The sequence below is a fragment of the Bubalus bubalis genome, chromosome 7, assembly GCF_019923935.1.
Source record: "Bubalus bubalis isolate 160015118507 breed Murrah chromosome 7, NDDB_SH_1, whole genome shotgun sequence".
In the NCBI taxonomy this organism is placed as follows: Eukaryota; Metazoa; Chordata; class Mammalia; order Artiodactyla; family Bovidae; genus Bubalus; species Bubalus bubalis.
Genome location: NC_059163.1, coordinates 82,001,041 through 82,014,507, shown reverse-complemented (window position 1 = coordinate 82,014,507; position 13,467 = coordinate 82,001,041). Strand labels below are relative to the sequence as shown.

The 13,467-nt window shown below is 36.9% G+C and overlaps 1 protein-coding gene across 2 annotated transcripts in view; it reads left to right on the top strand.

The window, feature by feature from the left end:
- The window catches only part of METTL14 (methyltransferase 14, N6-adenosine-methyltransferase subunit), a 39,564-nt gene extending 26,487 nt beyond the window's left edge, over window positions 1-13,077 (top strand). For both annotated transcript variants that reach the window (XM_006065084.4, XM_025290265.3), the window contains exons 9-11: window positions 1,312-1,428; window positions 2,873-3,083; window positions 11,599-13,077. In XM_006065084.4, coding sequence (XP_006065146.1) covers window positions 1,312-1,428; window positions 2,873-3,083; window positions 11,599-11,903 — 633 coding nt within the window. In that variant the 3' untranslated portion in view covers window positions 11,904-13,077. The remainder of the gene's footprint in view (window positions 1-1,311; window positions 1,429-2,872; window positions 3,084-11,598) is intronic.
- Window positions 13,078-13,467: the final 390 nt, after the last annotated feature.

Sequence of the window (13,467 nt, the reverse complement as noted above, 5' to 3'; positions counted from 1 at the left end):
GATCACATCATTGCTTCTGTCATTTATTAACTCCATGGTAAGACTAAAACTGTATACTGGAAATCTGTTTTATTGCTGGTATCTCCCTAAGATGCTGTAAAAAAATCTAAGAAAATAGAAACACACCATATGTTTTTATAGGTATATTGGTATATTTTATAGATATATTACCCTTTTTAGATCAAATATCTAGCTTTGGGCTTTTCTCCTACCCCCCAGATTAGCTTGAAATTGATTAGGAGGCTTTATCTTATTTGTTTATGCATCAGTTTATCATACTAGTGAAAGCAGATTTTGGCCCAAAATAATTACAGAAATAATACAGCATGAGAAATACTCATGAACTTGTGCTAAGTTGATTAGGGCATGTTGGATTTAGGCCCTTGTGATACTTCATGAATATCCCATGCTAAACAAATATTTGGCAACAGGAACAGATAGTGATTGTGATTTTTGAGATTTTAAGTTAAAAATCTAAGTTCCATTTTGAGGTGTATCTCAGTTTATATAATGAAAAGTACATATGTTTTATGCTCCACTGTGTCTTTTTTGTACTTGATCATAGTGCCAACAGAATTGCACTGCACAATTTACTTAATTCCTCCTACTTTGTGCTTAGTCAATTAGGGGTAAGGACTATATCTTACTCATGTTTTTAATCCCAGCAGCTAGCTAACACTTACATATGGTAGGGCTCAAAATGCTACTCTGGGTACTCACTTAGTTGGTATTTGTTATATGTTCGTATATAACAGATTCTAAGACACTAAGATTCAAACCTCTCTATTGTCTAGGTTACATAAAGCTTAAAGTAAAGTTTTATCTTATAAAGAAATATACAGAAAATTGTAAGTCTTTGGATTTTTGAGGTTTAGTATTAAATATATAAAAATAACATTTTACAAGACTCATTTGAAAGGAAGTTACTGATTAGAACTTCTCAACAGTTCTTAGCTTTATCAGAAGATAGAAAATTGAGGTGGCAAGAACACTTTACCTTTTGAATTAATTTTTGATTAAAGAAGGGCTGATTGTTCTCTTATTTAAAGGTCACTTTCTATTGATGACAGTGGAAGGTAGTATAAAGAATTGGAGTATTATATAGTCTTTTCCATGTTTTGATATTATATGTTTTTATAATGGCTGTATATTTAAAGACAAGTATTTTTTTCTGTTTCTACAGTAATACAAAATTACTATGACATCTTGGAATTTACTGTCTCAAACCTCTAGGAAGTTTTTAATGCTGGTTGATTAAGTATTGTTTATTTCCTTTAGCTAAGGATTTTTTAAAAATTCTCTTATTTCTAGTGTTTACGCAAGTGGGGTTACAGAAGATGTGAAGATATTTGTTGGATTAAAACCAATAAAAACAATCCTGGGAAGACTAAGACTTTAGATCCAAAGGCCGTCTTCCAGAGAACAAAGGTATTGTCTTTACTGTTTTCTTTTCTATATTTTAATTATTTTCTCTCAAGCTTTTACAAATGACTCCATGCTGTTTAATTCATTTTGGTGGAAAGGTTCGTCTCTCAGACTTGCACAGATGGCATTGAGCATTAAAGTAACACAGCCAAGTTCATTTAAAAAATTTTATTCACACAGAGAAGCCTGTGCTGTGCTGGAGAAGTTACTGTGTATTCCCGTAGTATAGTATATCCTATACTACTGTCATTCTCAGTCAGATGTGGGCTTTTGGTACTTCTGACCCCCATATTTTTTCCTTTCTCTGGACTCAGAAAAAAGAAATGGCAGCAAGACTCATAGCTGGCCAGCTGAGATGAATATTTCTCTCCTCTTCCCTTCTTTTTTCTGGGCTTCCCTGATAGTTCAGTTGGTAAAGAATCCTCCTGCAATGCAGGAGACCCCAGTTTGATTCCTGGGTCGGGAAGATTCCCTGGAGAAGGGATAAGCTACCCAGTCCAGTATTCTTGGGCTTCTCTGGTGGCTCAGCTGGTAAAGAATCCACCCGCAATGCCGGAGACCCTAGTTCGATTCCTGAGTTGGGAAGATCCCCTGGAGAAGGGAAAGGCTACCCACTCCAGTATTCTGGCCTGGAGAATTCCATGGACAGAGCAACTTTCACTTTCCCTTCTTTTTTCTACATAAGAACCTGAACAAGCCCTGAGAACCTCTGATTCGTAGAACCGCCCTCCTAGTTATCAGGGTTCAACAGTTTGTCCTCCAGCCTTTCACTCTTCTGGGAGCTTCAAGGGGAGGGTCTTTTTGAAGTCTTTCTTGGGCTAGAAATTCTTTTTGAAGGGAATTCAAGCCATCCTCGCTATTATTATTTCATAGAGTCAAGTGAGATTAAATTTATTTAAACTTTACTGTGTTGTCCAGATTAAATAGAGGTCAAAAAATAACATAAAAAGAAATTGTTTGACTTTCACATTTATGTATGTTGAGTATTTTAAGTTTGTATCCTTGCTTAAAGTCTTCTCTCCGTTTGAAAAGGCTTACACTTTGTGTACAGATGGGGTCGCGCAGAGTCGGACACGACTGAAGCGACTTAGCAGCAGCAGCAGTAGCAGCAGCATGTGAGGCCCAATATAACATCAGATTCTGAAGTCAAGTGCCATGTTTCCATAACTTCTGGAAACAAGTTACTATCAAGAGTTGCAGAGGAAAAGATCCCACAGTCACTGACTCAGTTATCTAAAATTTGATGGCCCTGAGTTTAATGTCTAGCTTCCCTGCCAATCTTCAAAGGTCCAGAGATCCAGGTTTTTCCTATTGTGTTTTTGCCCATAGAACTATATCCCAAAGATTCAGAGAAATGAGTATTGTTTTGGAATTTGAAATGTGAAATGTTGTGCAATATGACTGTTTATGAAAAGAGATTAATTGGCCTGTTTTTATTGTTACTTAGGAACACTGCCTTATGGGGATCAAAGGAACTGTTAAGCGTAGCACAGACGGGGACTTCATTCATGCTAATGTTGATATTGACTTGATTATCACAGAAGAACCTGAAATTGGCAATATAGAAAAGCCTGTAGAAATTTTTCATATAATTGAACATTTTTGTCTTGGTAGAAGACGCCTTCATCTGTTTGGAAGAGATAGTACAATTCGACCAGGTAAGATCTCAGTAGGGGGAAATGTTAAAAGTTCCTTGAGATATAGATGTTAAGAAAGAGTACACAGTGCTTTGTAAAATAAAATGCTTATGACACATTTGACCCCTCTTCTTGCTGTATTTCAAGTATACTAAGCTCAGTCTTGTCTCAGTACTCTTTCAGGGTCCTCTTTCCTATCATTCTGATCCTGATGGACCTTTTCTCACAACACTGCCTAAATTAGCCAGTTTCACAGTACTATCCAGACCTCCCACCACTGTTTCCCTCATAGCACTATTATTATCTGAATTATAGAATCATTTGGGCATGTTTATAGTCAATCTCTTTAGCACTGCAGTCTCACAGAAAGCAAAGACTGTCTTATTATTTTCTTCTTTTGAACCAGCATTTAGGTTATTAAGTGAATACTGTGTTGAAGAAACGCATAATGGACATTTGGTCCACACCAAAAGGTTCTTGATATTTGGCCCTGTCCAAAATCATTTGGCAGGGACCAGATTTGCTCAGGTTTCAAGGACCTTTTGGCATGAACAAAATGTCTTACTTTTTAGATAGCACTAAATGTCTGCTAATCAAATGATCCTATAGAAAATAACCATACATTTGTGAAATATATGATATATCTCAGCCTTGTTAGTACTTGGTTTGTCTCCTTACATATATCATGATACTGTTTTATCAAAACTTTAACTTCCTTACTAAATCTGTATAATATGAATTTACAATTTTGAAAAAAATGAGTAGAAAATAATTAAGCTGTTACAGACTGGAATTCTCTTTCAGAGGGCACAGCTTTTGTTTACAAAGTATTGTTGAACTAATTATACATTCTGTTTCTTCTCAGAAAATATAAAAATTACTTTTAAGGACATTGCATCATTCAATCAGTATATAAAATCAACCTGTTTAGTTTTACCTGTGCTAGAAATGTTGTTTAAAGCTGAAAGGAGCCAGGATCTTATTTGTTTTAAATAGTCTACATTTTATACAAAGTAAAAGTTGAAGAAGGTACAGTGGAATAATTGGCCTTCAAAGTACCTAAGAATTTAGAAGAAACTGATGTTCATTCTAAAAAAAGTAACCCTCAAAGTTGCGGTAGGTATAATGGGATCCATTCTCCCTACCTCCACCCCAGACTCGTCAGCTATTCTCTGTGGGTGTGCTTTAGTGAACACAGAAATATCTTTGTTTGTAGAAACTGGTCTTAAATTTCATAAACTTCTGTAAAATGATAAAGAGAAAAATAAAAGCGCATTCTCTTTACAAAGAAATATTTTGCGTGTGAAATGTTTTTTCTCTGTGGCTTAGGTTTAGAGAAAATGTTTTCTGTATTTAAAAGTTAAATGGTTTTTCTCCTGGCAGTTTGTCATTTAGAATTGCATTCTTAAGTTATCAATTATCATTGCTTTTTGGCTTAATATTGTGGTCAAATAATATGTATCATAAAATATCACTAATTTGTAATTTGCTTTGACCAAATTTAGATGACTGAAAATAATGTAAATTTTTTGTTGTTGGTTGTAGTATTTGTGTATGTTGTTTCTGTCAGCCATGTCTTTACTGATTTTTTTTAACTATTCTATGAGAAAGGTATGTTTAAATCTATTAAGATTATGGGTTTGTGGTTCTGTTTGGTTGTCAGTTTTGAATTTATGTCTATTCAAGATTGTTATTAGATGTATTTAAAATGTAGGACTTGTATGCCTTCCTAGTAGATTGATGCTCTTAATATTATGAACTGTCCTTCTTAATCCAGTTTCTTAACTTTAAATCCTACTTCATCTAACGTTATTACAGTGATTTCAGCTTTTTTTTGGTTTGTGTTTACTCTGCATATTATTTCCATCCTGTATTTTCAGTCTTCCATATCCTTTAACATACCTCTTGTGATCAAACACAGGTAGTTTTCATTAAACAGGTAGATTTAATCTTTATCTTTGAATTGGGTTTTTTTAAAATAATTGATTGCTCCCTTTCCCATGTTTGTTTTTTGTTTTTTTTTTGGCTGAGAGACATAGGATCTCAGTTCGCAACCAGGTATTTATCCCTTGCCCCTTGCTTTGGAAGTGTGGAATCCTGACCACTGGACCACCAGGGAAGTCCCTTAATTGAATTGTTTGGTGGTGGTGGTGGTTTAGTCGCTAAGTCATGTCCAACTCTTGCAACTCCATGAACTGTAGCCCACAAGGCTCCTCTGTCCATGGGATTCTCCAGGCAAGAATACTGGAGTGGGTTGCTGTTTCCTTCCCCAAGGGATCTTCCCAACACAAGGATTGAACACTAACCTCCTGCATTGCAGGTGGCAGATTGTTGACCAACTGAGCTACGAGTCAAGTCTATATTTAATGTAATTTCTTTTTAAAAAATGTTTCTTTTTATTTATTCTTGGCTGTGCTGGGTCTTTGTTTTGCACAGACTTTTCAGCTAGTAGGGGCTACTCTAGTTATGGTGCACAAGCTTCTCATTTGAGTGGATTTTCTTGTGAAATAGAGGCTCTAGAGCAGGAGAACTTCAGTAGTTCTGGCAAGTGGCCTCAGTAGCTGCAGTTTCTAGAATACAGGCTCAGTAATTGCAAACAGGCTTAGTTGTCCCACAGCATGTATGATCTTCCAGGATCAAGGGCAAATTCATGTCTCCTGCATTGGCGTGGGGTTTCTTTACCACTGAGCCACTAAGAAAACCTTTAGTATAATTTCTGATATTTGTGGTTGTTCAGTCGCTCAGTCATGTCTGACTCTTTGTGACCCCATGGACTGCAGCACCCCAGGTTTCCCTGTCCTTCACTATTTCCTGGAGTTTGCTCAAACTCAAGTCCATTGAGTTGGTGATGCCATCAAACCATCTCATCCCCTTTTACTCCTACCTTCAATCTTTCCCAGCATCAGGGCCTTTTCCAGTGAGTTGGCTCTTTGCATCAAGTGGCCCAAGTATTCAAGCTTCAGTTTCAGCATCAATTCTTCCAAATTTAAGGTTGATTTCTTTTAGAATTGACTGGTTTGATCTCCTTCCAGTCCAAGAGATTCTAAAGAGTCTTCTACAGCACCATGATTCAAAAGCATGAATTCTCTGGCCCTCAGCCTTGTTTACGGTCCAACTCTCACATCTGTATATGATTACTGGAAAAATCATACCTTTGACTATACAGACCTTTGTCAGCAAAGCAATGTCTCTGCTTTTTAATATGCTGTCTAGGTTTGTCATAGCTTTTCTTCCAAGGAGCAAGTGTCTTTAAATTTCATGGCTGTAGCCATCATCCACAGTGATTTTGGAGACAGAAAATAAAGTCTGTCACTGTTTCCACTGTTTCCCCATCTATTTGCCATGAAGTGAGGGGACCAGATGCCACGATCTTAGCTTTCTGAATGTTGAGCTTTAAGCCAGCTTTTTCACTCTCTCAGGTCCTCTTCGCTTTCTGCCATAAGGGTGGTGTCATCTGCATATCTGAGGTCTTGACATTTCTCCCGGCAATCTTGATTCCAGCTTGTGCTTCATCCAATCCAGCATTTCTCATGATGTACTCTGCATATAAGTTAAATAAACAGGGTGACAATATACAGCCTTGACATAGTCATTTCCCAGTTCTGATCCAGTCTGTTGTTCCATGTCCAGTTCTAACTGTTGCTTCTTAACCTGCAGACAGGTTTCTCAGGAGGCAGGTAAGGTGGTCTGGTATCCCATTTCTTAAGAATTTTCCACAGTTTGCTGTGATCCACACAGTAAAGACTGTAGTGTTGTCATTGAAGCAGAAGTAGATGTTTTTCTGAAACTCTCTTGCTTTTTCTGTGATCTGGTAGATGTTGGCAATGTGATCTCTGGTTCCTCTTCCTTTCCTAAATTTACTTTGTACGTCTGGAAGTTCTTGGTTCACATACTGTTGCAGCCTAGCTTGAAGGATTTTGTGCGTTACTTTGCTTGCATGTGAAATGAGTGCAATTGTGTGGTAGTTTGAACATTCTTTGGCATCGCCCTTCTTTGGGATTGGAATGAAAACTGACTTTTTCCAGTCCTGTGGCCACTGCTGAGTTTTCCATCCTTGCTGGCATATTGGGTGCAGCACTTTCACAGCATCACTTTTTAGAATTTGAAATAGCTCAGCTGGAATTCTATCACCTCCACTAGCTTGGTTCATATTAATGCTTCCTAAGGCCCACTTGTCTTCACACTCCAGGATTTCTGGTTCTAGGTGAGTGATCACACCATTGTGGTTATCCAGTCATTAAGACCTTTTTTGTACAGTTCTTCAGTGTATTCTTGGCACTTATATCTCTTCTGGTTCTGTAAGGTCCATACTGTTTCTGTCCTTTATTGTGCCCATCTTTGCATGAAATGTTCCTTTGGTATCTCAGATTTTCTTGAAGAGATCTCTAGTCTTTCTCATTCTATTTTCCTCTATTTCTTTGCATTGAACACTGAGGAAGGCCTTCTTACCTCTCCTTGCTCTTCTTTGGAATTCTGCATTCAGATGGGTATATCTTTCCTTTTCTCCTTTGACTTTTGCTTCTTTTCTTTTCTTGGCTATTTGTAAGGCCTCCTCAAACAACCATTTTGCCTTGTTGCATTTCTTTTTCTTGGGGATGGTTTTAACCACTGCCTCCCTATATAGTGTTAGGAACCTCCATCCATAGTTCTATACGCTGTATCAGATCTGATCCCTTGAATCTATTTGTCACTTCCACTGTGTAATAGTAAGGCATTTGATTTAGGTCATACCTGAATGGCCTAGTGGTTTCCCCTACTTTCTTCAATTTAAGTCTGAATTTTGCAATAAGGAGTTCATGGTCTGAGCCACAGTCAGCTCCTGGTCTTGTTTTTGCTGACTGTACAGAGCTTCTCCATCTTTGTCTGCAAAGAATACAATCAGTCTGATTTCAGTGTTGACCATCTGGTGACATCAATGTATAGAGTTGTCTCTTGTGTTGTTGGAGGAGGGTGTTTGCTATGACCACCTTAATGTTTGCTTTACATTGGTACCACCTGTTCTGTGTTCCGTTTTCTCTTATTTCTTTTGGATTAAGTATTCTTATATTATTCAGTGTTTCTTTTTTATTAACTTCTTAGATATTTTTTTATTGTTCCTTCACTGGTTTTCTTGGAAATTGCAGCATGTACCCTTGAATTATTAAATTCTAAATTAAAGTAGCATATTGGTTTTTTTAAAGGGTAGGAATGCTATGGTTTAAACTTCATAGTTTCTTTAGTCTTTTAAAAGCAATTTTTCTCTATATATACAGTCATGCCTGAGTTTTACACACATACTAGATATACAGCTACAGAATGAACTTTGAGTTGTTGAGACTTCTGCTGTACATATACATGAACATCTTGTTTGGAGGTTTAGTAGATGGTTTTACTCTCTTATCAAAGTAAAATATTTTGGCAACAGAGCTTATGGCAAGCAAATATTTCCTCTTCACTGGCTTAAGAGAAAGTAATATGACTAGATGCTCAGCTGGAGTTGTGTGTTTTTCAGAAAGTGTAGATGTCCATAGATATTGAATATTAAGATTATGGCTGTAGTGTTTGAGGAAATAAGGAACAGATTTTTATCTTCCATCATTAACCTTGGTACTCATAAATAGCTCTTGAATCTGGGAACAATCTCCAGTGGGAACTGCTATTTAAAGGAAGTAGAAAACTTTAAAGAAACAGCAAAGCTATTTGAACAATAAAAGGGAACATCAAACAGATGGTAATCTTTTAATAATTGAAAAGTTAGTGTAACAACATTAAAGAAAATTTTCAAGAGGAAAAAAGATTAAGCCTCACTACTTCCAAGAAGTATTATTTTTTTGCATAATACTTTCCAGTCCTCTTGTGCATACAAATTTTTACATAACTGTGTCATTCATCATTTTGTATTTTTCTCAATATTATGTCAAAATATATGTCAAAATTATTTCTACATTTAAGTAATTAGTTATAATGCTTTTAATGGCTTTATAGCATTATTTTATGGAGAAGGCAATGGCACCCCACTCCACTACTCTTGCCTGGAAAATCCTGTGGATGGAGGACCCTGGTGGGCTGCAGTCCATGGGATGGCTAAGAGTTGGACACGACTGAGCGACTTCACTTTCACTTTTCACTTTCATGCATTGGAGAAGGAAATGGCAAGCCACTCCAGTGTTCTTGCCTGGAGAATCCCAGGGATGGGGCAGCCTGGTGGGCTGCCGCCTCTGGGGTTGCACAGAGTCAGACATGACTGAAGCGACTTAGCAGCAGCAGCAGCATTATTTTAAGTTTTTTTTTTAATGTGAGTGGAAGAACCTAAGGAGTAGAGAGAGTAGATAATTATTAAGTATAGCTATAGATATAAGCCTAAACAGCAACCGAAATAAAAATACAAATTTTGGTGCCAGTTTGTATTTATAATATTCTATAACTATAACATAATGGGAATTTTCTCCATTCATTTAGCTATGGCTACTCTACCCACTTTATATTATACATTGTATCTCTGATACCCTTCTATCTATATCTATACCAGTTGTACAAAGTCTTAGAGGTTTAGATTTTATTTTTTGCTTGTAAACTACTATCTGATTCTTTATCTTTGCCCATTCTTGCACAAATTATTTTAGTGTTAAGAAGGAGTATCCACTTGGGAAAATTATGTAGTAGGAAGTTAACCATGTAAGTAATAATAATAGGAGCAATTGAGAGAAGTCTGTTCAAGAGACTATAATTTATTTGGGTCAAATCCTCAAATACATTTCTTCCTCAAGGAGGTAGTCTAAGGTATATAACACATACCAGAGGAATCCTCTTTATTATTGCTTTAAAAGTTTAAAGATTGATATATGTATCATATTCACTGAAGCCAAGCTAATTTAAACTTACTTGGCTCTTAGAAATTAAGGATTAGACATTTTAATAGAACACTGTTGCAGTGAAGAATTTGTGAGTGGGAGGCAGCATCCCTTGCAGGTTACTTTGTAAAGGTTTACATGTCTTATTTATGTAGGGCATTATAGCATGAAAGAGACAACATTAACTATTTTTATTAAATCTTCGAATTTTTTCTTACCTCTTGCATGTATGTTGTGTTCCACAGCACCATATGTATAGCAGAAAATGAACCAAAAGCAAGTAAGTCTCATAGGTTCAATTGTCAGTGAGACCACATAGGTGTGCAGTGTATTCTTTCATCTCATTTTTATCAAGGTGTCTACTTAATGAGACATGAAAGGCATCGTATGGTTTTATCTGTTATTTTTCTCCAGATATTACAGATCTTATCTGTGCACTGTTAGACAATTTAAATGATGAACGGTTTTGTACCAAAAAAGGCTACTACATTTTAGAATGTGACCCTAGTAAAACATTTTGCATTTTATCATGGACCTAATAGTCTAAGAAATAATCTTGATAAGGCAGAAATTGTGTGAGATTAATTTTTCAGGTGAAGAACCTAATTCTTAGAGATTCCTCAATCTGCCCTAATAATCAGGAATCGCCACATGCAGGGAACCTCAAAGCATGAGGTCTCCATCAGGCATTTACAGTTAATTTGTAGTTCTTCTCGTTGCAGATACAATGTAATCAAACATAAACCATCCTTATAAGGAAAATTATCTAGCAATGAAGTTGACAAAACCTATGGAAATATAATATGTAATGGAAATTCAGAAAGATAATTCATTTCATTAAGATACATTTTTAAAGTGGATGTTGAAGGATGGAATTTTCACCAGGTTGACAGGATAGAAAAAATTATAGGCGCAAGGTAGAGACCAGTGTGCAAACAGTTAACTATAGTGGTTCATTGTTTCAGCAGTGCGATTAGAAAGCTAGTTCAGACCTCATTGTATAAGGCTTCCGATTCCATGTTACTGAATTCTGGCTTAGTGGAAAGCCCAGAAGGTTGTGCAGAGAAGGAATGTGGTTTCAGCTTTGCTTTAGGCTTTCCACTTTTAGAGGGAGGAGAGGTTGGGAAAGCATTACAGTATACATGTATGTCTGTTATATGTATAGGGGACAAAACTAGTAGAAAAATAAAAACTCCAAGGGTGGCAGCAGAAATGGAAAGATGGTAACAAGTAGGAGCAGCATGGTAGTAGGTTGAATTTCTAAGACCTGCCAGCTGGGTTAATGTGGTTGGAAGAGAAGAAGCAAAAGTTAGTTCCAGGATGTTAGTCAAAAAACTGGAACCTACTTGTAGAAAAATTTCTACAAGTAGGAAGGTAATATAAAATTTAATAAATTTTCACTAAGCCAGAACTCAGTGTAGTGTCTTAATATTTTCTAAATCCTATTCTCACAGAATGTGAAATATGGATGGAGATGATGATTATATTATGAAAGTTACAGTTTAAGAGGAAAAACAAAACAAAATATATATATATATGAAATCAAAGACCATAGTTAAATGCCATGTGTTCTATGTAAAATATCAATATTGGGTAAGTGATAGGGACATCTTTGGAAATACACTGGAGATTTGAAATGACTCCTAAAGATCAGTAAGAGAATTGGGGGGAAAAAAAAGGTTAATCTTTTTACCCCTCCGTTTCAGGGTGGCTTACAGTTGGACCAACTCTTACAAATAGTAACTACAATGCAGAAACGTATGCATCCTACTTCAGTGCCCCGAATTCCTATTTGACTGGATGTACAGAGGAAATTGAGAGACTTCGACCAAAATCACCTCCTCCCAAATCTAAATCTGATCGGGGAGGTGGAGCTCCCAGAGGAGGCGGAAGAGGTGGCACATCTGCTGGCCGTGGGCGAGAGAGAAATCGATCTAACTTCCGAGGAGAAAGAGGTGGCTTCAGGGGGGGCCGTGGAGGAGCACACAGAGGTGGCTTTCCACCTCGATAGTTTTTAGGACACTGATCCGATTAATGCCCCTTCACCTTCTTTCTGATAGTTTGAATTTCACCCAGGATATGTTTAGAACTCTGTTCCAGCTTGCACTTTGCTTTAGTTTCTCTAAGCTACAGGAATATTTTAATCAACCTCCCTTGCAGTTGTCACTGTCTCGTTTTATTCAGGGTAAATCAGTCATCCTGTCTTTTGTCCTGTGCATGTAACCAAACAGACTGGAACAACACAAATACCTTCGCTTTCAGAAACTGAATTTAGTCTAATTACAAAGGCTTTTGCTTTTCAGGAATAAAGCGAGCAGTGAAAAAGACCCAGTCTGAAGTATCACATGGGTGCTGGCAGTAGTCGACCATGGGCATCCCACCACTGCTGCCACAGCAGATGGGAAGCTGTCTGCAGCCTTGATGGAGTGGGGTTGGGACAGATGGTAAACTTCTCTTAGGGGTTCAACATTTTCTCATTGAAACAATACAAGAGACTTTTTTTCTTTCTTTTTGAAAAATCTCAAGTAAACTTGTGTAATTTGATCACAGAAGAAATTAAGAGATTTGGAACAAAAACCTCCTCCCAGGTCTAAATCTGATCAGGGAGGTGGAGCCACTGGGTGGGCAGAGAGGAGGTAGAGCCTATAGGCATACTTTACAAAGAGGAAAAAAAGTGCTCATTATAATCTCAGTTACGCAGCTACCCATGACTGTTACTCATGCTTCCTAAGAAGCTGACGAGGACAAATAGCCAAGTAGCTAAGGACAATAAAACTTTGGTGTGATCTTGGATTGACTTTCAAAGCAGTTTCATATTCCCTAGCAAAATAAAAGAATTGGAAGCAACAGATACACCTGGTTATCAGGTGCTTGGTTTAAACATTTTGGGGAATAAAGTACTTGGTGATGGGAAAATGACATACATCTTTAAACTTGTTGTGGAGAAAAGGTAAAACCAGTTACAGAAAACCCTCAACTTAAGAAGAGAGCTTGGAAAAATGGAACTGCAGTTGCCTTCTAAGGGACTGGTTTTCCAGATAAGTTGTATGAGATTTTATATTGTAATTTCTATACTGTCACTCATGTTTTGCATGAATCCGCTGAATGAAATAATACCATTATTGTTGATAAATATATTTTTTATTTTATGTATGATTTTTCTAATGAAACTTTAAACCTTTGAACTTCGAGAGTCTCTTTTCTGTGAGTGGAATTGTCGTCGTTACCAAATGAAAAAGGATTGACCTCAGATAAGACTATTCTCTTGGTCTGTGAGTAGCCCTTCTGTGCTTTTCATTGGCTCACAAAATGAGGTTATGTTATATCCTTTAAAGGCTCAGTTTGAAGATAGGGACTGAATTAGAGGAATATGCTTGAGATCCTTAAAAGCCTGATGAATTTTACTTGCTCAACCTGTTAGAGCTTTCTAATACAGGTAGCATTTGACTAATGTTCTTCTTGATGTAGATATGATGTGGAACTGTTGGTTAGAATTTTTACTGAAATGGTGGTACATTTTCAGCTTCAGTAATTAGAAGTTACCAGAGAGAGAACTCTATTTGTTAAAGGTGACC